This window comes from Ranitomeya variabilis, chromosome 5 (assembly GCF_051348905.1).
Source record: "Ranitomeya variabilis isolate aRanVar5 chromosome 5, aRanVar5.hap1, whole genome shotgun sequence".
Taxonomy (NCBI): domain Eukaryota; kingdom Metazoa; phylum Chordata; class Amphibia; order Anura; family Dendrobatidae; genus Ranitomeya; species Ranitomeya variabilis.
Window position 1 is genome coordinate 188,415,556 of NC_135236.1, and position 27,729 is coordinate 188,443,284.

At 43.3% G+C, this 27,729-nt stretch overlaps 1 protein-coding gene across 3 annotated transcripts in view; it reads left to right on the forward strand.

Annotated features, from left to right (window-relative positions):
* Positions 1–293: 293 nt before the first annotated feature.
* The window catches only part of BNC1 (basonuclin zinc finger protein 1), a 457,822-nt gene continuing 430,386 nt past the window's right edge, over positions 294–27,729 (forward strand). For 2 of the 3 annotated variants that reach the window (XM_077263643.1, XM_077263645.1), the window contains exon 1: positions 294–444. Coding sequence is in view for 1 of the 3 variants with exons in the window: in XM_077263639.1 (XP_077119754.1) it covers positions 882–1,006 (125 nt within the window). In the remaining 2 variants the exon portion in view is untranslated. Of the gene's footprint in view, positions 445–493; positions 1,007–27,729 lie in introns of those variants that run through there. The other variant, XM_077263639.1, reaches the window with a different exon arrangement.

Sequence of the window (27,729 nt, forward strand, 5' to 3'; positions counted from 1 at the left end):
AGTGTCTGCATCTGAAACCACTTCACAGGGAATTCCTCTCAGGAACATTTGGGGAATTTCAGAGGGACTCGTCATTCTGGGCATTTGGGGGGGAATGAAGAGGTGGTGAGTAAGGAAGGGGGGCTGCCCAGAAGTGTGTTGTGTTTGTAGTCTGCACCTGGGCCCTGGGGGGCTGCAGTGAGCTATGGTTGTGCACAGCACTGGGCTCTAGGAAATAGTCCCCAGGTGCTGTCCATCCTGGGGAGGGGCAGAGCAGCAGATTACTGAGGGGTTAATGAGCTGCTGAGCAGTCAGGGACATGACGAGGTGACACCACACAGGAGAAGCCAATCTCAGCTGATAAGAGCATGTGACGTGCTCCACTGCGCCCCCTCATGGTGGGAGCACACATCTGTGTGCACAGGAGCTAAGAAGTGACGAGCGCCTGCTGCTGCCAGTCAGTCAGTAAGTACTGTCCTCCATGGTGGCTGCAGTACACGGCCCCACAGCTTGTGCTCAGCCTGCCACCTGGGGTGCATGGATGACTCTGCTTTCCATAGAATGGTGGAAATGTGCTGGAGCAATCCCCTCGTGAACTGGGCTTATTAGTCCACTGGCTGTCACACCACTCATGATAGTTTGCCCTAGTAGGAGAAATACGTTGCAGCACATACAAGTGACTGAGGGGAAATATTGGACCTGCTCCCACAATGCGGAGATGCCACAATATGGTGTAAGAATAGCACAGGTGTGAAAGCCGTAATGTCAGGAACTGCTGTGAATGGCCTAGGAAAAGCGGAATCGTTGTATTCCTGCGGTCTTCTGCCTTGCGGTCTTATTTCCGCGCCATTGTTCACTTCTGAACTCCTAAATGTGGAGCAAAGGTCCGTTTACATTACACGATGTATGGCGCCGATCGCCTGCTTGTTTGGGCCCATTTAATAGCCAGTGTACATAAGAAGACGGCGGTCCCGATGCTACAGTGCAGCATAATTCAAGTGAATGGACTGGCAGTACGACCAGCAAGGTACCGTGGCAAATGAGTTGCAAAAAAAATTCAACTAGTTCCATCTTTTTGCGATGTCATGGTTGCGTTTACCTCTGCAGTTTGCTATGTGACCACATTTGGTTGCGATGTGACTTTTGGTGGCACGATCTCTGCTGCAACCAGTCGCTGCGCATCTCCCGTTCCAGGCCACGTGGCACCATGTGTCGTGGGACCAAAGATATTTGTTCAGTTTGCTGTTCCCCATCTACGGTACTTTAGAGCTGTGATGTTGCTATTAAAAAGCTGCCAAGTCTCAGACAAGTCGCATGTCACTTGCATTGACGTCTAATGGAAGCAAGTCGCACACACAACAAATTTGGAAACATTTGCAGCTCTGTATCACAATGCAAGATCATAGAAAATCATTAGCTGTGATGTCACAGTGCAACACCGCAGTCTGTGTCTTATTGATGTATATAATGGCCGTGATATTTGGTTGAGCTGGATGGTATATATATGTCCCGCCATAACATGGTGTTTTAATTACGTTTTTGGAATTATGTTCTGTTTTCATGGCAGATTTTATTATTAATTTCAAGACACCTGAAATAATTCATTAATACCTGTACAACAAGTGACAAATCTGCATGGTTTAAAAAAAGCCTTTGTGACAGTTTTTTGAGCCCTGAAGTGCATCGAAAAGATTATAAATTGTGACGTAAATACTTCTTGTTTCTTGTATCCATTGCTGTGTTTTTCTAAAAAAAAAAAACCAACAACCCACCACTGTGCTATGGACCTGATTCATCACTTGCGGGGATTCGTCACTTTTATTTGTCTTGAGGTATGTGCTGGCATTTTTTGCACTAAATAATTAAAAATGACAAACTTAGTTGATGAATTTTGCGTAAAATGTAAAATGTTTTATTTTGTCATTAACATTTTTGCTGTGACTTTTTAGCACAAAAAGTTGCATGTTCTGCTAAAATGTCACTAAAATGTGTTCAAAAATTACAGACTTGCATAAAATCACTCTGGGTCGTACTGTAGTACATTTGCAGCACGGTGGCTCAGTGGTTAGCACAGCAGCCTTGCATTGCTGGAGTCCTGGGTTCTAATCCCACCTTGGACAACATCTGCAAGGAGTTTGTATGTTCTCCCCGTGTTTGCGTGGGTTTCCTCCGGGTTCTCCGGTTTTCTCCCACATTCCAAAGACATACTGATAGGGAAGGTAGGTTGTGAGCCCCATCGGGGACAGTGATGATAATGTCTGTAAAGCGCTGCGGAATATGTTAGTGCTATATAAAAATAAAGATTATTATTATTTGCATAAAAATGTTGGGACATTTTAAAAAGTGACAACCTCCATCCACAGTAATGAACAGAAAAAAAATACAAGACGGGAACACATATAAGGCTTCATTCACACGTCCATGTTTCATTTACATGTTGTCATTACTTTTTGAGTACAGCACATACCCATTATAATCTCTGATGCTATGCACATGCACACGCCTGTGTTTGTCTCCGACCATGTGTACGTGCAAAACGCATGGAGACATGTCCGTGTTTTTTTTTTTTTTTTTTTAGCCGCGCGGATGACAAGGGCCAATACATGTCTATGGGACCATGAAAAAAACGTGCAGCACACGGAAAGTATCCATGTTATATTCGTGTACTCGGGGTCAGACTGGCACTGACATCTGCTGGCATAGAGGGCTGGCAGCTGCCTAGGGCCCCCGCTGCCCAAGAGGCCCCCAGCCAGTGGCATGTCGCTTATAACAGCACACTACACAGTTGCTATGGGGCCCATGAGTAAGGAGGGCCCGCCCGGCACCAGCGGTGGAGCAGCGGGTGACGGGAGGCAGGAGCCGGTTGCTGCAGCTAAAGCCTGTGCCCGCTGCTGAAGAGAAAAGAATATTCCCTGATCCCCATGCCCATGGACGTGGAGAGGAGTGAATATTCATTTTCTTTTCTAAAGATAATGAATATTAATTTCTCTATAGCAGATGGCACAGGATTTAGCAGCAGCAGCCGGCTTCTGCCTCCTGTCATCCATTGCTCCGCTGCTGCAGCAACCCCAGCGCGCTGCATTCAACAGATGCCGATAAAGTTGATAGCAATAATGGAGGAGAGGGCTTCAGATGATGCTCCCTCCCCTATCATTCCCCTCTCCCTCTAACACAGCCGATGCGCGATGACATCACTTCATCGCGAACCATGCTGTGTGTGCTGGGCAGACGACAGTTTTGCTGCTGAGACTGGAGCAGAGCCGGGATCAGCGGGGGAACAAGGAGGAGAGGTGAGGCTTGTGTGTGGGGGGGCTACATTATACCATATGAGGGGACTGCATTACATCCTCTGCATTACATCCTATGAGAGGGCTGCATGATACTATATGAGGGGGCTGTGTTATATTCTATGAGATGGCTACATTATATTCAATGGGGGGGCTGCATTATACCGTATAAGAGTGCTGTATACTCTATGAGGGGGCTATATTATATTCTATAAGGGTGCTGCATTATACGCTTTGCGGGGGCTACAATATAATCTAAGGAGGGGGTTGCATTATACCTTATGAGGGCGGCTACCCCAACCCATGCTATATCATTAAGACATGTACTACCTTAAATTATACCCTGATATTAGCGTGTTTTACCGCACAATTGGTGGTCTTGTATTTATTTCTATGTAGCTACATAGTGGGCCCCAAAGCTGCGTGTGCTGTCTGTGTTTAACATTGCAGAGTATAGCAGAAGCTTTGTAATTTATTTATCCATCCGTGGAAAACACTGATGACACTGATGGTGAAACTGGACACACGGGTGATGCGCTGATAGTAACCATGGACACACTTATGACACCAGTACCATTTTCACATGCACGTTTAAACTAGACACCCCCCCAAAAAAAAAAAAAAAAAAATCACAAATGCAATAATGAATCAGGCTAATAAACATGGGTGAATCCAGCTGACAAAGAAAGATTCTTCAAAATAAAAAAGTAGATAATCCCTCTACAATGTTGTATAGATCATGGTGTTGTCCACCACTGAGTGAGTGGCTCTAACTGTCAGCCACACACCTGCACTAATGGCAGATATATTATCTATTAGTTTTTTTGCTGAAGTGTCTTTTGTATCCATTCTATCTGTCGTTTCCCAACTATTTTGGCTGTGGATGATTTGGGTTTTTTTTTTCCTTGTGTTTTTTTTATGTCTCTTAATGTTTTCTAATCATTTCACTCCATTTGACTGATGAAAAATGAGGGCAAAACGCACCAAATGACATCCTATGAGCTTTTTTTTTGTTGTTTTAGGAACCTGATGTGGCTAAGGCTATATGCACACGTTGCGGATTTGCCTCTGGAATTTTTTGTATGGATTCTGCATCTCTTGGCAGAAAACGCAGGTGTGGATTTGATGCGTTTTTTATGCGGATTTCTATAATGGAATGGGTACAAAAACGCTGCATATCTGCACAAATAAATGACATGCTCCTTCTTTTGATCCGCAGCGTTTTCCGTGCGGAATTTTCTGCACCATTAGCACAGCATTTTTTTTTTTTCCATTGATTTATATTGCACTGTAAATCACTTGCAGATCTGCAGCGTTTCTACATGGAAAGAAACGCTGCGAATCCGCAGTAAATCCGCAACGTGTGCACGTAGCCTAAGGCTGCTTTCACACATCAGTTTTTTGCCATCAGTCACAATCTGTTGAATGTTGAAGAAAAAAAAACAAAAAAAAAAACAGATCCATCGCAGATTGTGAAAAACTGATGTGACGTATCCGTTTTTTTCGCCGGATCCAACTAGCTGATACAGCTAATTGTATCCTAAAAAAATTGGAGCATGCTCAGTTAAAAAAAAAAAAACGGAATCCGTCGCCGGAATCCATCATTTGACGGATGTGGCGCTATAGGCTTCCATTCTAGCAGATGATGGATGGCGACTGATCCGTCGGTGTCCGTTTTTTCGATGGACACAAAAAAAATGTTACTTTGTCCGTTTTCTCCGGCCGCCGGATCAACAATTTTTGACGGATCCGGCGAATGACTGATGAAACGTGAGGCCATCCGTCGCAATCCATCGCTGATACAAGTCTATGAGAAAAATTTTGCCGCTGGATTGTTTTTTTTTCAAAATTCGCCGGATTGAGACTGACAGCAAAAGACTAATGTGTGAAAGGGGCCTTAAAGGTTTAAAAAGCCTGAACATGCGCACAGCAAGTTGTTTTTGTTCATAGAAATATTATATGATCATTCCTTTGAGCATTTTCTAATAGGTTTCTCAGAGAAAATCTGTCTGAAAAAGACCTAATGTTCATGTACCCTAAAAGGAAGGGCTCTCTGAACATTTTTTTTTTGTCTTTTTTAAAGAAATTTAAGTGGCCAAAGTGACAACATCATAAAAGTATTGCTTGCCATAGCGATCCCACTCCAGTCCTGTTCTGAGCGTTACAGGTTCTACCTGTGTCTGTGCCTCGTGCTCTGACTGTGTGGACATGTAACCAATAAAATGGTCACCATCATTAGCACATTTACCAAACTGTTTTCATATAGTATGTCAGCCTCATAGAAGTGAATGGATACTGTACACTGTGCATCTGGATACGTTTTCATTTGGGTCCAGTCCAGATGTGTGCTGCTGACTATACAGGTCCTTCTCAAAAAATTAGCATATAGTGTTAAATTTCATTATTTACCATAATGTAATGATTACAATTAAACTTTCATATATTATAGATTCATTATCCACCAACTGAAATTTGTCAGGTCTTTTATTGTTTTAATACTGATGATTTTGGCATACAACTCCTGAAAACCCAAAAAACCTGTCTCAATAAATTAGCATATTTCACCCGTCCAATCAAATAAAAGTGTTTTTTAATAACAAACAAAAAAACCATCAAATAATAATGTTCAGTTATGCACTCAATACTTGGTCGGGAATCCTTTGGCAGAAATGACTGCTTCAATGCGGCGTGGCATGGAGGCAATCAGCCTGTGACACTGCTGAGATGTTATGGAGGCCCAGGATGCTTCAATAGCGGCCTTAAGCTCATCCAGAGTGTTGGGTCTTGCGTCTCTCAACTTTCTCTTCACAATATCCCACAGATTCTCTATGGGGTTCAGGTCAGGAGAGTTGGCAGGCCAATTGAGCACAGTAATACCATGGTCAGTAAACCATTTACCAGTGGTTTTGGCACTGTCAGCAGGTGCCAGGTCGTGCTGGAAAATGAAATCTTCATCTCCATAAAGCATTTCAGCCGATGGAAGCATGAAGTGCTCCAAAATCTCCTGATAGCTAGCTGCATTGACCCTGCCCTTGATGAAACACAGTGGACCAACACCAGCAGCTGACATGGCACCCCACACCATCACTGACTGTGGGTACTTGACACTGGACTTCAGGCATTTTGGCATTTCCTTCTCCCCAGTCTTCCTCCAGACTCTGGCACCTTGATTTCCGAATGACATGTAAAATTTGCTTTCATCAGAAAAAAGTACTTGGGACCACTTAGCAACAGTCCAGTGCTGCTTCTCTGTAGCCCAGGTCAGGCGCTTCTGCCGCTGTTTATGGTTCAAAAGTGGCTTTACCTGGGGAATGCGGCACCTGTAGCCCATTTCCTGCACACGCCTGTGCACGGTGGCTCTGGATGTTTCCACACCAGACTCAGTCCACAATCTTCCTCAGGGTCCGGTCACCTCTTCTCGTTGTACAGCGTTTTCTGCCACATTGTTTCCTTCCAACAGACTTACCATTGAGGTGCCTTGATACAGCACTCTGGGAACAGCCTATTTGTTGAGAAATTTCTTTCTGGGTCTTACCCTCTTGCTTGAGGGTGTCAATGATGGCCTTCTTGACATCTGTCAGGTCGCTAGTCTTACCCATGATGGGGGTTTTGAGTAATGAACCAGGCAGGGAGTTTTTAAAAGCCTCAGGTATCTTTTGCATGTGTTTAGAGTTAATTAGTTGATTCAGAAGATTAGGGTAATAGGTCGTTTAGAGAACCTTTTCTTGATATGCTAATTTATTGAGACAGGTTTTTGGGGTTTTCAGGAGTTGTATGCCAAAATCATCAGTATTAAAACAATAAAAGACCTGACAAATTTCAGTTGGTGGATAATGAATCTATAATATATGAAAGATTAATTGTAATCATTACATTATGGTAAATAATGAAATTTAACACTATATGCTAATTTTTTGAGAAGGACCTGTATGTAAAGCCTAAAGCCATGGAATGAGCTGAGCCTAAGGCCTGTCCCACACGTCCAGATAATTCCGGTACCGGAAAAAATCGGTACCGGAGTTATCCGTGTCCGTGTGCTCACGTAGGCCATCCGTGTGGCACACGTGCGGCAGCCGTGTGCCGCCTGGGTACCACACGGACCGTGCAGGAGAGACAGAGCTACAGTAAGCGCTGTCCCCCCAGCATGGTGCTGAAGCCGCCATTCATCCGTTCTCTCCAGCGCTCGCTGGGGAGAAGGGATGAAAAATCTTTTTTTTTTTTTGTGTTTAAAATAAACTTTCGGGCATCCCCCCCCCTCCCACCCCCTGTGCGCCTGGCCGCCGGCATTAAAATACCCGCCTCCCTCGACGCTTGCTCTCCGCCCCGCAGCTTCTCCTGTATGAGCGGTCACGTGGTGACGCCCATTACAGTTGATGAATATGCGGCTCCACCTCCCATAGGGGTGGAGCCGCATATTCAATTCTGTAATAGACGGCCCCACGTGACCGCATACAGTAGAAGCTGCGGCCAGGACACTGCGAGGTAGGCGGGTGAGTATTTTAATAACAGCGGGCGGGCGCACAGGGGGTGGGAGGGGGGTGGGGACATGGGTCTTTTATGTTAAACACGAGAAACACACAAAAAAAGGATTATTCTTATCTTCTCTACAGCAAATGCTGCTGCAGAGAAGATATGAATGACGGCTTCAGCACCATGTGGGGGGGACAGCGCTTACTGTAGCGCTGTCTCCTGCACGGCACACGGACTGCACACGGAAAACATCTGTGTGCGGTACGTGTTTTACACGGACCCATTGACTTTAATGGGTCCGTGTAATACGTGCGCTCCCACGAACACTGACATGTCTCCGTGTTTGGCACACGGAGACACGGTCCGCAAAAAATCAATGACCTCTGCACAGATGCATTGATTTCAATGTGTCTACGTGTGTCAGTGGCTCCGGTACGTGAGGAAACTGTCACCTCACGTACCGGAGCCACTGACGTGTGAAACCGGCCTAAGTGATACCAGCAAATCTAATATTCACATGACTGTATTTTTGGTTTGAGTGTTAGTGAAAGAAACGGAGTTCACGCAGACAAGTGTTATTCCATTGGGCTATTTAGTTGGTCGTTATTTTCACATCAAAAAGTGGTATCTTCATGGGAAAAAAAATCACAGCATGCAGTAGCCTCTTCTGTATCTTGGATGAGCCTTGTATATATGTCTATGGGTTACATACAAGAGGCAATACAGATAAAAAAAAAATTGTCTATTTTTTATGGATAACAATCTGCCAATTTTTTTTCTTTATATGCTCATGAGAACTTAGCCTTGTGGAAGACCAAACCATTCCCTACTATGGCATTGAGGATTTCAAGGTAGGTCTGGTTTAGGCATGTTTACCATGCCCAATGTTCTTCCACCAAAAAATTCCTTATGAATGCTAAAATTCAGCGCTCTTAATGATACTTCAGTAATCTGAAGTTAATAAGTGTGTGATCTATAATCTTTATATGATGTAAAATCAATCATGATCTGTCATAGAATATTAGTTTCCACAAATGCTGGTATTATGTACTGGTAATTGGCAAGTGGGTTTACACACACTTTTATATATCGAAGCAGCAGCAATTTGCGGATAACTACTATCCTGAGGAACTGAGCATTCTGCGTGCAGTGATCCCTGACTGTGGCCTGATGGATCGTAATAACCACATTGTGATTATAGCCACCTGTGTCATGTCAAAAGCGGTTTAATTGCTGTGCCTATCCATATAGCATTAACTCTATCATGCACTGAGGGCCTTCTGGCAATATGGATTATGTAGGTCTTGCCTGCTTCAGCATGCCATTAGCCTAGATATGCATTACAGAACATACCAACGTAGATTTTTAGTTATGTAAAACACAGGCATTGCTATAATACAAATATTTTGTTCTAAAATAAAATACAGACTTTTGTAAAATGTCCTTTGCTATAAATGTAATCAATTAAGTAATATCTGGGAGAGCTGAACAACAATTAAGGCTGGTGTCACACTGCGAGAATCTCACGCAAGTCTCTCACTTCAATACCCGGCACTGCCGCTGGCGGTTCGGACCGGAGCGTTCAGCTGCATAGAAATACATGCAGCCGCACACACTAGTCCCGAGTGCCGGGTATTGAGGCAACAGACTCCCGCGATTTTCTCGCATTGCAGTTGCACGTGTGACCCCGGCCTTAATGGCGTCTATCACAGATTTCTCTGGAGTAGTTACCTAGCGTTTACGTATTGTAACAAACATTTGCCTATTTAGCAGTGATACATACCCGGATCCTCAGTGCTCTGTAAGCAGTCTCAGACTGGCCCTCGGGGGAACAGGGCAATCTTCCGATAGGCCTCTGTGAAGGAGTGCTGAAGAGCAGTGCTATTACACTCGATTCACTATTTGCAAAAAAAAAGGATCAGCTAATCATTCGGTAAATAAGCTAACCAATGTAATATTATAAAGAATCAAAAGTAAATTTGCACACACGAGTCAGGTCTTTTTTTGCATGCAGCTAAACAATAGCCCCCAAGAGTCAGTTACTGGTGGGCCTTTCCAACCCAGTACCACACTGTTTGTAAGTGTTTATCCCCATGGCTGTTTTACAGAACTGTGCTGCATGGATGTTTTCGTATGGGAGGCACTCGTAGAAGACCTGTAGACCTATATGGTGTGTGAAATGAAATTAATATGGAAAAACACCTCTTAGTATCTTGCTTTGCGCACAATATTACAAAGGTATTTTCGGTTGTACTGTACCATACATTGGCACACAGATTACCCACACCTCCATTAGGACCCCAACTATTTTTGACAATGAAAAAGCAGCCAAACTGGTTTTTCAAGTGGATGGAGCTTGTTACGATTCTCTATACTGCTGGGGGCGCTGCTGCACAGGGAGAACTTACAAGGGGACACAGTGGTGCGGCCTGAAGGATCGGTGTGGGAACTAGACTAGTGCCACTGACTATAAAGTGATAGAGAATTTGCCCTGCAGATAAGAAAGTGATGGCGTATGCACAATGTGTTATCCCTTTGCAAGACAAGAATAGACCTCTACAGTAGATCAAAAATGTATTTAATTAATAAAGTATTTCTAATATTGCCAAATTACATTTCAGCATTATTTTAGTACAAAGAAGCTGCATCCTTTTTGGAAAATACTCTATCCTCAGGGCACGCTTACGGGTATTGAAGAATAGCCGCATAAATTCTAGAGAATCTTAGGTCAGATCTGTGTCATCTGTGAGTTAAATGACACACCGCGTGCACAGGTCTGCTGAACATTTTGTGCCACTAAACAAGCCATAGCAAGTTTAGAAGCTTACAAGGAAGTCTCGCAAGTGATGTGTAACTCTGCCCATGTCTGTGGTTAGGAAGAGGTTAATATGGGTGACCTTAGTAGGAATACTACAGCATGTCCCAGCTGGTGCCTGATTGGAACATCCTGCCGCCTGTGGCAGAGGAATTCCAATGCACAATGGTCACATTCACAACCCAACCCTGACAAAGAGCAGGATTGGGAAACTTTCATAAATAATGCCTCAAAACATAAGGATCCAAGATTCCTTACCAATGTTTTCAAGGTGTAGTCCCGCATCCCACTGAGGGCACAAGGCTGCGAATAGTGAGCGATCTAATAGGTTGCATATTGCAGACTATACATTTTATATATTTTTTCCTTTCCAGACCAAGTGTTTTCAAATCTTGTTTTACTTTACTTGGGTTTTACCTTACCCCGACAACTCTAGCCAGTGTTACATGAGAAGGCTGTCACAGAAGAATTTGCAAGTCTTCACCTTTAATAATTCCAAATAGACTGTCGCAGTTTAGGACTGTATAGATAACCCAGGAACAGGCTGCACTAAAGTCATGTTCACAGGTTGTGGGGTTTTGATGTGGAAAAAGTTTAGGAAGCAGTTGTCGTCTTGTGGGCAAATTAAAAATAAAATGTAGGCAGCTTTCTCACAAAGGTAATATTGGTGCATTTTAGCATCTATATTATGGCAACATCACCATCGCCTCCCGTGGTTGATGGACAGAATTTTGATATTTTAGTGTGTACAACAGATGAAAGCCTATGCTGGTGGTAATGGTGGGGGTGGAGGCTATGTTTATTGGTAATGTTAAGAGATTTTCATATTATTAAATCGCTTTAGATAGACAGCATGAAAATAAGCAATTTTTCAGTTTCTTTGCCTTTTCTATCTCCTGTCATTTTCCTGCAATGAGAGCTTTTATCTTTCATAGTGTACAGTTGGTTTCCATGGTGCATGCTGAGACCCTGGCCTAATATGCCTAAGGGTGCTGTACCAAGATCAGAGTGCTGGAGATTTGCAAAGAAATTCATTAACCTGTAACGCTTGGGTCGGAAGAGACATAGGAACAAATTGCACAGATTGGCCAATCTGTCTCATAAGGCCTCCTAACTGTGCCTTAATAGTTTCATTCTGGGAGAGGGGTTAACTCATAACATACTAGTTAGTTTTTTCCAGGTCATTGAGTTCTATAGAGCAGTTAGCTGCTCATGCCCCCTTTCCTCCCTGTCTGTTCGTAACAAACTGCTGTTATAAGTATTGCAAAATCACCAGCCCCCACCATCAGCTGCTTTCAGAGCTAGTCTCTAATCTCTGCTCTCACTGTCCGATGCTTTGTGCTTGTTCATATGCCCTGCTGCCTTTGTGTAAATATAGTGATGTCTGTGTAGACTCCAGAACAAACCACTGAAGGCTGAATGTGTTTCAGCTGAACTGGTGCTGAGCTTTATAGTTCTACTAATACTACAGTTCTAATAATCATCAGAACTGTCACTCAAGGAGGAAAGCCCATCTTGCCAGAAACCAGAAATTGAAAGATACTGAATAGCTGCTCAAGAGATAATTTGAGACTATCCCTTTAACCTCTTGCTGAAAAAGGGTTCCTAAGGTTACTTTCACACTTGCGTTGTGTGACGGACGTCCCAATGCGTCATTTAGAAAAACGCATCCTGCAAAGTTGCCCGCAGGATGTGTTTTTTCTCCATAGACTTACATTAGTGACGCATTGCGACGGATTGCCACACGTCGCATCCGTCGTGCGACGGATGCGTCATGTTTTGGCGGACCGTCGGCACAAAAAAAGTTCCATGTAACTTTTTTTGTGTGTCGAGTCCGCCATTTTCGACCGCGCATGCGTGGCCGGAACTCCGCCCCCTCCTCCCCGGAACTCACACTGGGCAGCGGATGCGTCGTAAGACTGCATCCGCTGCCCACGTTGTGATTAATTTGCACAACGTACGTCGGTACGTCGGGCCGACGGTTTGCGACGGCCCGTACCGACGGACTAGTGTGAAAGTAGCCTAACTTTAATATGGACTCACAAGCCGAGCTGACATCTTGCCTGGCAGATAATGGCTGTAATATTTAGTCATCATCTGCCTTTGTATTAACTGCGCATGGAACGAAACTCAAACCACGGCTGTTAACCTGTTAAATGTCTGTCAATTCCTGACACCGGCATTTACAGTTGTACAGGAGGGCGCGCTGTTCCAACAACACATCGATGCATCTGTGACACTATCGCAGGATGCCAATATGATGCCATGATGGCCGGGGGTCTGCTGAAAATTCCTGGGTTTGTCATAATGTTCTCCTGTAAACTCCAGCTTGTTGCTAGTGTTTTAAATGGGACCTTGATTTGTAGTATACGCCGCAGAACTGTGATATTGCTGTGTATAGTAAAAGCGATCAGACGCAGGTTCAAGTCCCCTAAAGGAACCAACGAATACAGTAAAAAGGAATATGGTGACACAAGCAATTTATTTTTTTTTTTTTTACAAATTTCAGGGTTTGTTTTCTTTCTGCCACTAAAAAAAAAAAAAAAAAAAAATTGGTAAGCATATTACCCAAGCCCATTCTCCTACACAAAGGGTGGGCAACACTCCACTACATATATAAACATACTGATCACTTGGTCATTAAACCAAATTAAATCAAGAGGTGTCTCGTGTTTTTTTTTTTTTTAATTAAAAAAGTTAACCTTTATTTAGACATATTAAAATTACACAGATATTAAAGATATTCACACCATATCTGAACCCAAAATTTAAAAATTATGCAGGGATATTTACTTATGTTACATGTGCCATATATGGTATGCATCTGCACTTCAGATATAACACTCCTTTTTTTTTTCTTTATATTGCTTTTCGAAATCATTTCTGTGATTGGCACATTGCAGCACTAAGGCATTTTCACTTTAGATCACGGATTTCTTCACTCAAAAGGGATATCCTTGCATAATTTTCAAATTTTGGGTGAGGATATGATGTGAATATCTTTAATATCGGCAGCAAGTATTTTACACTTCTTTAGGAGCAATAAGGAGTTTGCAGTCCAATCTGGCTTTCTGTGGGTATTTACGCTCTTCAGTTGACCTTTTTTAGATAATTTATTCTTGGTTCAGAGGCACTATTTTTTATCTTTTTGTGTAATTTTAATGTCTAAATAAAGGTTAACTTTTTTAATTTAAAAAAAAACATGAGACACTTCTTGATTTTAATGACTAAGTGATCAGTATGTTTATTTATGAAAAAAATTTGAATTTTGCTTTTATTCACTATTTTGCCACACTGGGATTTTTTACCCACTTTCAAGTACGTTATATGATAAATTGAAGGGAGCAGGTATGGACTGGGACTGAAATTTGCCCCTGGCATTTCAAACCACACAGACCCATGCTGTCCCTGTCCGCCAAGCACCATATGGGGATGTATTACTAATATTACCCCAGATGGAGGAAAGCAAGATTTACTACAAGACCAATATTTCTGCTGGGGAAAGTGATGGAGTCAGCGACTTTGTGCTCTGTCACAACTCTTAACAGTATGAGTGTCTTGAGAACATTCTGTTAACAATGTAGCAGACAATGCAGTCCACGACCAGAACAGGCCCTTCTGGCTTTTGCAGATGGCCAGTCCGGCCCTGGAAGGGTGTCATGCAATTCGGGCTATTTTCCGGTTTTCCTCCCCTTTTTCCAAGATCCATAATTTTTTTTTTTTTTTTTTTTTTTCTTTTTCTATCCACATAACCGTATGAGGGCTTGTTTTTTGTTGGACGAGTTGGACTTTTGAGTGAGATTATTCATTTTATCATGTGATGCACTGGAAAGCTGGAAAAAAAATTCCAAGTGCATCGAAATAGCAAAAAAGTGCAATTTCACAATTTCTTTTTACATTTATTTACCATGTTTGCTTTATGGTAAGACTGACCTGGCAATATGTTTCTCCATCATCTGTATCAGCACTGCTATGCATAGCTAAAATACAATCTCCTATGAATGCCAGCTACAGGCTGGCTTTCGCAAGAGAATCATCATGACAAGCGTGTAGGTCTTTACAGCGGGCGCACCGTTGGGCACATGGAATACGCCCCGCTGCAGATCCTAGTTTACTGTATATGCTGCTGTCTGAGATTGACAGCACCATTTATCAGGTTAACAGATGTGGGAGGTCCTCCATTCCTTCCATGGCTACTAAAGGCACATGATGGCTGATTAAATTGGCCATAATCCGCTGGGAATAATGCGTGTTCGGCGTGTGAGCCTGCATCAAACATGGCCCAGTGTCAGTTCCCGCACCAGGACGGGCTGTGTGCATCATGCATTTAAACTGCCACTGTGACAGTTCCGTGCTGACATCGGTCACTGACAGCAGAGCGGCACGGAAAGAAGTGCAGGAACCCATGCCATCGGACCGCGCACCCAGATCGCTGTGATAGGTCAGTCAATCTGACTGACTGATAACAGCATGATCGCGTAGGAGGTGCTGAACTATCAGTGCCTTCTGCCTGATTAGTGCAGCAGCTCAGCTCTGCCAGTGGCCAAGATTCTGCACTAACGGCCAGAAGCGTTGTCAGCGTCGCCCGTGGCTGGTTAACCCCCTAAATGCTGCAATCAAGAGCGATCGCACCATTCAGTAGGAAGGCAGAGTGACGGGAGCTCCCTCTGCCTTCAGATGGGCGCCCCCTTGGAAGCCCGATCGTTGCGACTGTAACACCCCCCCCCCCACTCACCAAACTATGGAAATCTCACAGCATGCTATCAGAAGCTTTCAGTATAGGTGTAATGCACTGCACTGCTGGTGCATTGCAATGCAATATACCTGCAATCAAAGAGAAAAGTTAAATTCCTATATAGGACTTAAGTAGAAAAAATAAATACCGTAAATTACAAAATAATATAAAAAAACACACTAATACACATTTTTATGTAAAAAAATAAATAAATACACGTTTGGTATTGTCGTGTTGGAACAACCCGATCTATAAAAGTGTCACACTAGTTAACCCCTTCAGTGAACGCCGTAAAAAAAAAACCAAAGCACAAAAATGTAGCAAACTATGCTTTATCATCATAACGCTTGGAGAAAGAGCTCAGAGATGAATGTTAATAAAAATCGTACGGTAGTACCATTGAAAGCGTCATCTTGTTCCGCAAAAAAACACGCTGCCATACAGCTTAAAGCAATGTAAAAATAAAGCTTTTATTGTGTAAAAGCGCCAAAACCTAAAAAAACTATGTAAATGTGGAATCACTGTAATCATACTGACCTGAACAATAAAAGCTGCCTTATCAGTTTTAACACATGCAGAATGGGGTAGAAACAAACATTCCTGAATTGCTTGTTTTTGTTTATTCTGCCTCGACAAAAATCGGAATAGAAAGAAAGCAATCAAAAGTTATGTGACCGAAAATGGTACCAATAAAAACGTCAACTCGTCCAACAAAAAAACAAGTCCTAATATGTCTGTCAGCCAATATATGGAAAAATTATAGCTCTCAAAATATGGTGATACAAAAAAAAGCCTTTTTAAGTCTGACAGTAGCCAAGCATAAAAAGAGATACAAATCTGGTATCGTTGTAATTGCACCAACACTAAGAATAAAGGCGTAAAAAATTAATTCATTACCTGCTGTTGATTTTTTATTTTTTTTTCATTTTGTCTTTCAAAGATATAAGGTTAAGGATCGACTCACATTTATCCTGTGCTCTGTAGTGAGCACTTATAACGGGGTTTCCGTGTAAATATTTATAATATGTGATTTAGATGGCACTCCCAGCAGAAGATTCCCTATAATGAGGCAGATGGAGGCACTGTGGACTTCGTCTGACCTGTGATCTGGCGGTATCTGTCTTTTTAGGCATGCATAAAAGTGCAGTCCACCATAGTTTTGTGCACTTCTGAATAGAAGGACACCTCTGTCCAGAGTCCAGAGTAACTCTGCTGCCTCATTATAGTGATTGGATCCCTCGGAGGTTTCATCTGTCATGTCACTCTGACATTTAGATGGAAACCTCAAAGTAAGTGCTCAGGGTAAAGCGCAGAATAAATGTAATTCCAAATGTTGTGTAATATTTTCCCAATAAAAACTTCAATTCAATCCACAAAAAAAACAAGTCCACACTCAGGTCTGTTAACAGAAAAATAGGGGCTTCCACGTTACTGGTAGCAAAAAAAGCTATAGAAAAGCAAAATGGCCCCTTGCCCCCTTAAACAAATTCAGTGAATTCTGCTCTTCCAAATCAAAATGCCACCTCCCTTCTGAGCCCCAGTGTGCATAAACCATCTTTAGCATCCACATGTTTGGCAGGGGGTATCATTTAAAAAATGTGGTCACTTGAAGGTGTGATTCTGCTCTCTCTTGCACTTAGGGGCTCTGTATATGGAGTCCACAACCTATGCTAGTAAAATCTGTGCTCCAGGAGGCAAATAGTTCTCCGTCCCTCCCCAGTCTTGTGTGGCTAATCAGTACTGTGCAGCCACATGTGGGATATTTCTCCATTCAGCAGAAATTGTGGGACAAATTATGGTGCCATTTTTACCCATTTTCCTATGTGAAAATGTAAAATCTGGGACTAAAACAAAATTTTTGTGGTAAAAATGTAGTAATTTTTTCTTCACTGTCCAATGGTATAAAATTCTGTAACACACCCGTGGTTTCAATATGATCGTTCCACCCCTAGATTAATTAATCACTTATTTCTGCTGTTCTGGCACCTCAGGTGCTCTGCTAATGTGACATGGCACCCTCAAACCATTCCAGAAAAATCTAAACTCCAATATGGCGCTTCTTCCTTTCTGAGCTTTGCACTGTGCTTCAAAAGTACTTTTCACCCATACATGGGATATTATTTTGCACATTCAAGAGAAATTGCACAACAAATTTTGGGGTCCATTTTCTCTTGTTACCTTTTGAGAAAATAAAAAAAAATTGGGGCTAAAAGAAAAATTTTGCTGGAAAAATGTGATAACTTTTTTTTTTTTTTCTTTTTAATTTTCTAAGCTCTGTTATAAACTTCAATAAAGCATCTGATGGTTCAATATGCTCATCACACATCTAGATAAGTTGCTTGAGGGGTCTAGTTCCAAAAATGGTGTCACTTGTGGAGGGGTCTCCTCTGTTTAGGCTCTCCAAACACGACATGGGGTCCGCTCTCAATTGCAGCCAATTTTATGTTCAAAAAGTTAAACGTGCTCCTTCCCTTCCGAGCCCTGCCGTGCGCCCAAACAGTGGTTTTCCTCCACACATGGAGTATTGGCGTACTCAGGAGAAATTGCACATTAAACAATGGGGTTAAATTTTGTGCAAAAGAAAAGAAAAAATGTAATGTTAATTTTTTTTTCCTTCCACATTGCTTCATTTCCTGTGAAGCACCTGAAGGGTTAATAAAGTTCTTGCATGTGGCGTTGAACAGCCTAAGGGGTGCAGTTTTAGAATGGTGTCACTTTTGAGTAATTTCTGTCATATTCGCCCCCGAAGTTACTTAAAATGTCATGTGGTCCCTAAAAAAAAAAAAATTGTCTTCTGTGCACATTTTATATAATAAAGGTATTTTTTTCACTTTATCAGCCTTTTATAAGCCTAATATTTCTATTTCATTATAACTGGCCTTTTGGTGCCTTATAGACACCTTTTTTTTTCCAACATCAAGAACTCACCAAAAGCTCATTGTGGAAATGTAGCCTAAAAAGTTACCGTATGTTAAATTTTGTCCTTTTGAGGCAAAAGTCTAAGGAGAGCTTATGGGCATATTAGGCATTAGTGTTGGTTGAATTATATGCCGTTTAGTACTAGCATGCAGAAAAATGTATTCTGGGTCTACACTTAGGCTATGCTCTTTTCTCTAGTCACCTTCCACGACGGCATATGGAGGTTGTCTCTTTGCCCTAATGGGGAACAGGAAACACAGAGGTTAAAAGGACCTCCCACCTCCCACTTGCCAGTGTCTTTCCTGTACCACGGTGGCTCATATCAGGCACCAGGGCAGTACAAGGACCCTCAGTCTAAAAAAGATCTCCGCTCGAATCTTTTCCTGGGCCGAAAAACACCTACTGTCCCTGACGGCAATCCACCTGAAGGGTACTGTAAATATTCAGGCGGACTACCTAAGCCGCCAGGATATTCATCCTGGCGAATGGAGCCTGGATCTTCAAACATTCAACATGTTAGTACACAGATGGGGTCATCCAGACGTCGACCTCTTTGCCTCTCACCAGAACGCAAAAGTCAAAACCTTTTTTTCCTTGAACCCAAGAGGCAATCCCAGAGGGTTGGATGCTCTAACCCAAGATTGGCAGTTTCGCCTGGCTTACGCATTTCCGCCAATCCCAATCCTTGCCAAGGTTCTATGGAAGATACGCCTAGAAGGGACTCCGACTATCCTGATAGCTCCATTGTGGCCCAAAAGAAGTTGGTTCAACTTAATTATCCAACTACAAGTGGATGGACCGGTAATGTTACCGATAAAGCACGATCTTCTTTCTCAGGGTCCCATTCTCCACTCAGACCCTCAGAAGTGGAGCTTGGCGGCGTGGTTGCTGAAGCCCAGGTATTAAGAGCTAAAGGACTATCTATCCCTGTCATAGCTACTCTCCAAAAATCGAGAAAACCGGTAACCAACGCCATCTACAATAAAATCTGGAAAAGGTTTTCTTCATTCTGTCTGCCGAACCTCCCAGACCCTCTCAAGCCTAATATACCCATCATTTTGCCTTTTTTACAAAAAGGCTTAGAAATAGGTCTTAGACCCAGTACTGTCATGATCTCTGCAGGCAGAGATCATAGCAAGCCTATAGAGGGACAAGCTCTCGGAAGATGGAACTATACTGACCATGAACTAAGCCTGCCGCGCAACTAGAAATAGCCAGGTAGCATTTCCTATTTATCGCTAGATGCCCAGCTCTGGCCTAAGACCTAAATAGCTAGCAGAGGGAAATATAAGACCTGGCTCACCTCTAGAGAAATATTCCAAAGAAGACAGTAGCCCCCCACATATAATGACGGTGAGTTCAGATGAAACAACAAACGCAGCAGGAAAATAGTCTTAGCAAATTTGAGGTCCGCTTACTAGATAGCAGAAGACAGATAGTATACTTTCATGGTCAGCAGAAAAACACTAACAAAACACCATCCAGAGATTACCTTAAACTCTGGCATTAACTCATAACGCCAGAGTAGCAATCCCTGATCAACGAGAGCTTTCCAGACACAGTAACAAAACTTCAGCTGTGAACTGGAACAAATAGGCAAAACAAAACATGGACAAAAGTCCAACTTATCTAGTAGTAGTCTAGAAGCAGGAACAAGCACTGAGAGGCATCAGATAACATTGTTGACCGGCAAGAAACCACCAGAGAAATGAGCTTAAATAGCGACACCCACTACTGATGGAACCAGGTGAAACAGGAAAGAGGATGACAAGTCCAATTCCACAAGCGGCCACCGGGGGAGCCCAGAATCCAAATTCACAACAGTACCCCCCCCTCAAGGAGGGGGCACCGAACCCTCACCAGATCCACCAGGGCGACCAGGATGAGCCCTATGGAAGGCACGAACAAGATCAGAAGCATGAACATCAGATGCATTGACCCAAGAATTATCCTCCTGGCCGTAACCCTTCCAGTTGACCAGATACTGGAGTCTCCGTCTGGAAACACGAGAGTCCAAAATTTTCTCCACAACGTACTCCAACTCACCCTCAACCAACACCGGAGCAGGAGGCTCAACTGAAGGTACCACAGGTACCTCATACCTGCGCAATAACGACCGATGAAAAACGTTATGAATGGAAAAGGACGCAGGGAGGTCCAAACGGAAAGAAACAGGATTAAGAATCTCCAATATTCTATAAGGGCCGATGAACCGAGGTTTAAACTTAGGAGAAGAGACCCTCATAGGGACAAAACGAGAAGACAACCACACCAAATCTCCAACACAAAGCCGAGAACCAACACGACGATGACGGTTGGCAAAACGCTGAGTCTTCTCCTGGGACAACTTCAAATTGTCCATAACCTGCCCCCAGATGTGATGCAATCTCTCCACCACCGCATCCACTCCAGGACAATCCGAGGATTCCACCTGACCGGAGGAAAATCGAGGGTGAAACCCCGAATTACAGAAAAACGGGGACACCAAGGTGGAAGAGCTGGCCCGATTATTGAGGGCGAACTCTGCCAATGGCAAAAAAGCAACCCAATCATCCTGGTCAGCAGAGACAAAACACCTCAGATATGTCTCCAGGGTCTGATTAGTCCGCTCGGTCTGGCCATTAGTCTGAGGGTGAAAAGCAGATGAAAAAGACAAATCTATGCCCATCCTAGCACAGAATGCCCGCCAAAATCTAGACACAAATTGGGTACCTCTGTCAGAAACAATATTCTCAGGAATACCGTGCAATCGGACAACATTCTGAAAAAACAGGAACCAACTCAGAAGAAGAAGGCAACTTGGGCAGAGGAACCAAATGGACCATTTTAGAGAAACGGTCACAGACCACCCAGATGACAGACATCTTCTGGGAAACAGGCAGATCTGAAATAAAATCCATCGAGATGTGTGTCCAAGGCCTCTTAGGAATAGGCAAGGGCAACAGCAGTCCGCTAGCCCGAGAACTACAAGACTTGGCCCGAGCACAAACGTCACATGACTGCACAAAGACTCGCACATCTCGTGACAGGGAAGGCCACCAGAAGGATCTTGCCACCAAATCCCTGGTACCAAAAATTCCGGGATGACCTGCCAATGCAGAAGAATGTACCTCAGAGATGACTCTGCTGGTCCAATCATCCGGAACAAACAGTCTATCAGGCGGACAACGATCCGGTCTATCCGCCTGAAACTCTTGCAAGGACCGCCGCAGATCAGGAGAAACGGCCGACAAAATTACTCCCTCCCTAAGGATACCTGTGGGTTCAGAATTACCAGGAGAGTCCGGGTCAAAACTCCTAGAAAGGGCATCTGCCTTAACATTCTTAGAACCCGGTAGGTATGACACCACAAAATTAAAGCGAGAAAAAAATAAAGACCAGCGCGCCTGTCTAGGATTCAGGCGTCTGGCAGTCTCAAGATAAATCAAATTTTTGTGGTCAGTCAATACCACCACCTGATGCCTAGCCCCCTCGAGCCAATGGCGCCACTCCTCAAACGCCCACTTCATGGCCAAAAGCTCCCGATTCCCAACATCATAATTCCGCTCTGCGGGCGAAAATTTGCGAGAAAAGAAGGCACAAGGCCTAATGACGGAGCAGTCGGAACCTTTCTGCGACAACACTGCCCCAGCTCCGATCTCCGAAGCGTCAACCTCAACCTGAAAAGGCAGATTCACATCAGGCTGACGCAACACAGGGGCAGAGGCAAAACGGCGCTTAAGCTCCTGAAAGGCCTCTACAGCATGAGGGGACCAATTAGCAACATCAGCGCCTTGTCTGGTCAAATCAGTCAGTGGTTTAACGACATCCGAAAAAACAGCAATAAATCGGCGGTAAAAGTTGGCAAAGCCCAAAAATCTCTGAAGACCCTTAAGAGAGGAGGGCTGAGTCCAGTCACAAATAGCTTGCACCTTGACGGGATCCATCTCAATGGAAGAGGGAGAAAAAATATACCCCAAAAAGGAAATTTTCTGGACCCCAAAAACGCACTTAGACCCCTTCACACATAAAGAATTAGACCGCAGAACCTGAAAAACTCTCCTGACCTGCTGGACATGAGAGTCCCAGTCATCAGAAAAAATCAGAATATCATCCAGATATATTATCATAAATTTATCCAGAAAATCGCGGAAAATATCATGCATAAAAGACTGGAAAACTGAAGGGGCATTAGAAAGACCAAAAGGCATGACCAAATACTCAAAGTGGCCCTCGGGCGTATTAAATGCGGTCTTCCACTCATCCCCCTGCCTGATCCGCACCAAATTATACGCCCCACGAAGATCAATTTTAGAGAACCACTTAGCACCCTCTATACGAGCAAACAAATCAGTAAGCAATGGCAATGGGTATTGATACTTAACAGTGATCTTATTCAGAAGCCGATAATCAATACATGGTCTCAAAGAGCCGTCTTTTTTTGAGACAAAGAAAAACCCAGCTCCCAAGGGAGAAGAAGATGGACGAATATGTCCCTTTTCCAAAGACTCCTTTATATATTCCCGCATAGCAGCATGTTCCGGCACAGACAGATTAAACAAACGACCCTTGGGATATTTACAACCCGGTATCAAATCTATGGCACAATCGCACTCACGGTGCGGAGGTAACGACCCAAGCTTGGGTTCGTCAAAGACATCTTGATAATCAGAGAGGAACTCAGGGACTTCAGAGGGAATGGACGACGAAATAGCAACCAAAGGTAAGTCCCCATGAATACCCTTACATCCCCAGCTCAACACAGACATTGCTCTCCAGTCCAAGACTGGGTTGTGAGACTGCAACCATGGCAATCCCAGTACCAAATCGTCATGTAAATTATACAGCACCAGGAAACGAATAATCTCCTGGTGATCCGGATTGATACGCATGGTTACTTGTGTCCAGTATTGTGGTTTATTATTAGCCAATGGGGTGGAGTCAATCCCCTTCAGAGGAATAAGAGTCTCCAAAGGCTCTAAATCAAAACCACAACGATTGGCAAAGGACCAATCCATAAGACTCAGAGCGGCGCCAGAGTCAACATAGGCGTCCGTGGCAATGGATGACAAAGAGCAAATCAGGGTTACAGACAAAATAAACTTAGACTGAATGGTGCCAATGGAAACAGACTTATCAAGCTTCTTTGTACGCCTAGAGCATGCTGATATAACATGAGTAGAATCCCCACAATAGAAACACAATCCATTCTTCCGTCTAAAATTCTGTCGCTCGCTCCTGGACAGAATTCTATCACACTGTATACTTTCTGGCGTCTTTTCCATAGACACCGCCAGATGGTGCACCGGTTTGCGCTCCCGCAGACGCCTATCAATCTGAATAGCCATTGTCATGGACTCATTCAGACCTGCAGGCACAGGGAACCCCACCATAACATCCTTAACGGCATCAGAGAGACCTTCTCTGAAAGTTGCCGCCAAGGCGCACTCATTCCACTGAGTAAGCACAGACCATTTACGGAATTTTTGGCAGAAAACTTCAGCTTCGTCTTGCCCCTGAGATAGTGCCATCAAAGTTTTTTCTGCCTGAAGTTCCAAATGAGGTTCCTCATAAAGCAAGCCCAAGGCCAGAAAAAACGCATCCACATCGCGTAACGCAGGATCCCCTGCTGGCAATGAGAAGGCCCAATCTTGAGGGTCACCCCTGAGCAAGGAAATTACAATCCTAACCTGCTGAGCAGGGTCTCCAGCTGAACGAGACTTCAGGGACAAATAAAGCTTACAATTATTTCGGAAATTCTGGAAGCTAGCTCTATTCCCTGTGAAGAACTCCGGCAAAGGAATTCTCGGCTCAGATACCGGAGCATGTACCACAAAATCTTGTAAATTTTGTACTTTCGTGATGAGATTATTCAAACCCGTAGTTACACTCTGGAGATCCATTATTGTCAGGTGCACACAGAGCCATACAGAGATTAGGAGGAGAGAGAGAAAAAAGACTGCAGCAAGGCAGACTGGAGGAAAAAAAAAAAAAAAAAAAAAAAAAATTCCAGCAGACTTCTTATAACTCTCCTTTCTCAACCTGGGTCTTTAACACTTTACTGGCCGGTCAAACTGTCATGATCTCTGCAGGCAGAGATCATAGCAAGCCTATAGAGGGACAAGCTCTCGGAAGATGGAACTATACTGACCATGAACTAAGCCTGCCGCGCAACTAGAAATAGCCAGGTAGCATTTCCTATTTATCGCTAGATGCCCAGCTCTGGCCTAAGACCTAAATAGCTAGCAGAGGGAAATATAAGACCTGGCTCACCTCTAGAGAAATATTCCAAAGAAGACAGTAGCCCCCCACATATAATGACGGTGAGTTCAGATGAAACAACAAACGCAGCAGGAAAATAGTCTTAGCAAATTTGAGGTCCGCTTACTAGATAGCAGAAGACAGATAGTATACTTTCATGGTCAGCAGAAAAACACTAACAAAACACCATCCAGAGATTACCTTAAACTCTGGCATTAACTCATAACGCCAGAGTAGCAATCCCTGATCAACGAGAGCTTTCCAGACACAGTAACAAAACTTCAGCTGTGAACTGGAACAAATAGGCAAAACAAAACATGGACAAAAGTCCAACTTATCTAGTAGTAGTCTAGAAGCAGGAACAAGCACTGAGAGGCATCAGATAACATTGTTGACCGGCAAGAAACCACCAGAGAAATGAGCTTAAATAGCGACACCCACTACTGATGGAACCAGGTGAAACAGGAAAGAGGATGACAAGTCCAATTCCACAAGCGGCCACCGGGGGAGCCCAGAATCCAAATTCACAACACAGTACCCTCAAGGTACAGGTCTCTGCACTTAGCTCGGTTTTTGACCAAGATTTAGCGGGTCATCGCTGGATTAAAAGGTTTATGACGTCAGCTACTAGAATGAATCCTAGAAAACAGATCATGGTTCCCCCATGGGATCTCAATATAGTACTCCAAGGGCTGACAGGTCCACCTTTTGAACCACTATCTTCCTGTTCTCCACAAAATCTAGCCTACAAAACGGTGTTTTTGGTAGCCATTACTTCAGCTAGAAGGATTGGTGAATTACAGGCCTTGTCTATACGAGAACCTTATCTTCTAGTAAGAGATGATTCAATTGTGCTTCGTCTTGATCCGTCTTTTCTTCCGAAGGTTATCTCTGACTTTCATCGTTCTCAAGAGATTTTCCTACCAACTTTTTGCCACAATCCAGCAAACTCGGAAGAAAGAAGATTCAACACCCTGGATGTCCGGCGTATTCTTCTACAGTACTTGGACCTGACCCGTTCGTTTAGAATTGATCATAACCTATTTGTCCATCTCTCAGGACAAAACAAAGGGAAAAAAGTAGCCAAAAGTACCATCGCTACATGGATCAAGAAAGCTATAACGGAAGCCTACCTAGCTCAAAACAAATTGCCTCCAGTAGGAATCAAAGCCCATTCAACCAGATCTACATCGGTTTCCTGGGCAGAAAGAGCAGTCGCATCTCCGGAGCAGATTTGCAGGGCAGCAACGTGGTCTTCACTCCATACCTTCTCTAAACATTACAGACTAGATGTATTGTCCAATAAGGACTTAGCCTTCGGCCGTAAAGTACTCCAGGCCGTTGTCCCTCCCTAGTGCCAAATTAGTTGGTATTCCTCCATATGCCGTCGTGGAAGGTGACTAGAGAAAATAGAATTATTCTTACCGTTAATTCGGTTTCTAGGAACCTTCCACGACGGCACTAATTTCCCACCCGATACATATTCCTGGATTAGTTCTGGGATTCTGAAGGTAAACCAGTGCTATGATCTCAGTTGTAAGTCACTGGCAAGTGGGAGGTGGGAGGTCCTTTTAACCTCTGTGTTTCCTGTTCCCCATTAGGGCAAAGAGACAACCTCCATATGCCGTCGTGGAAGGTTCCTAGAAACCGAATTAATGGTAAGAATAATTCTATTTTTTGCTGTTGTTTTTCTGCATCCAAAACCTGATCGTATGGCAGTAAAAAAGCTGCAGACAAAAAACAGGTTTCCTGCTTTTCTTGCTGCATTTTTGCTGCGTTTTTCAGGATTCCAACGTTCAGCTTTGCTTCCACCATACAAGCATGAACAATACAAGGTTTTAGGTCACCAATGCAAGACATATGTAAAACCATAAAGCATTTTGGGAGAAAAGGGCAATTTGATCAAATTATTTTGTGGAGAAAGACTTCTGTGTCAGAAAAATTAGTGATTATTCTGAACAAAAACATTCATATGCATTCATGAAAAAAATGAGCAATTGCAAATGTTAAACAGAGGGGAGAGTTGACTTGGTCGGGCATCATTTACCTAGGACACATTGGTAGTGGTAGGGGCATTGAGTTGGTCCGATATTGTTCAATTTCACACATTGGTCAGGCATTCTTTATTTTTACACACCACTAATTTAATTAAACTGCTCTATTCCTACCTGCCACTCTGAGGTGAGGACATCAAGACGTTTTGGTTTAAATTTGGCAAAATAACAAACATAAATGGGATTTCACATCCTGCTGTACCTGCTTTTTTTTGTCATTAAAAACGCTGATGTTTTTGCTGTGTTTTTGCACTTTCTCATTGCTTTCTTTGAGTGACAAAATGTTGCAAAACCGCTGAAAGAATTGACATGCTGCGATTTTCAAAAAAGCTGTAGTTTTCCAATTGTTGGGGAAAAAGTGTGCATGAGATTTCTGACATCTCATAGCTTTTGGTGGGACGGTAAAAAGCAGCTTTTAATTTGCATGAAAAACGCAACGTGTGAAAACAGTCTAAAAGCAGTTCTGTTGGTTTATTACATTTGAGATATTTTTCATCTGTACAATACCTAAAAACACAGAAGCTTCTATCACCTGATAACATTTTTCTATATTTTGTAGCACTTTTTGATCCTAACTAAATCTTCTGCCTCCTTAAAATGTTTTCTGTAACTCCCCAGTTAAAGGTTTAGTGAATTGCTAGTTATACAATTTCTTATTGTAATGATTAGACTGGCTCCAAAGGTGTACATTTATATTAAGAGCTCACGGATAATAATGTTTCCCCCAGGTGGCATTTCCAGCTAAAACCGTAGATTGGCATGCTCAGACGGCATCTCTACAGCGTCACATGGCAAGTCACAATCAACGGTATTTAGCAACTTCACTGGTGGCATGCCCTGTCAAGTTTATGCCTCCTGCATTTGTAATTATATTTATGACTTCTCGCATGTCTTCTAGCAAGAGCTTTTCTAGTGGTTGAGACCCGCCCTGGTAGCACTGCTATCAAACCTGACAAGAGAGTAAAGCCATGTTTCTTTCTATTGCAAGTCTGCCATCTATATATATATATATATATATATATATATATATATATATAGTTGTCTAAGGCGTACTTCCATCTTTCTGTCTGTCTGTCTTTCTGTCGGCAACTTCTGTCATGGAAATCCCGCGTCGCTGATTGGTCGCGCCAGCTGCCTGTCATGGCTGCCGCGACCAATCAGCGACGGCCACAGTCCAATTAGTCCCTCCCTACTCCCCTGCAGTCAGTGCCCGGCGCCCGCTCCATACTC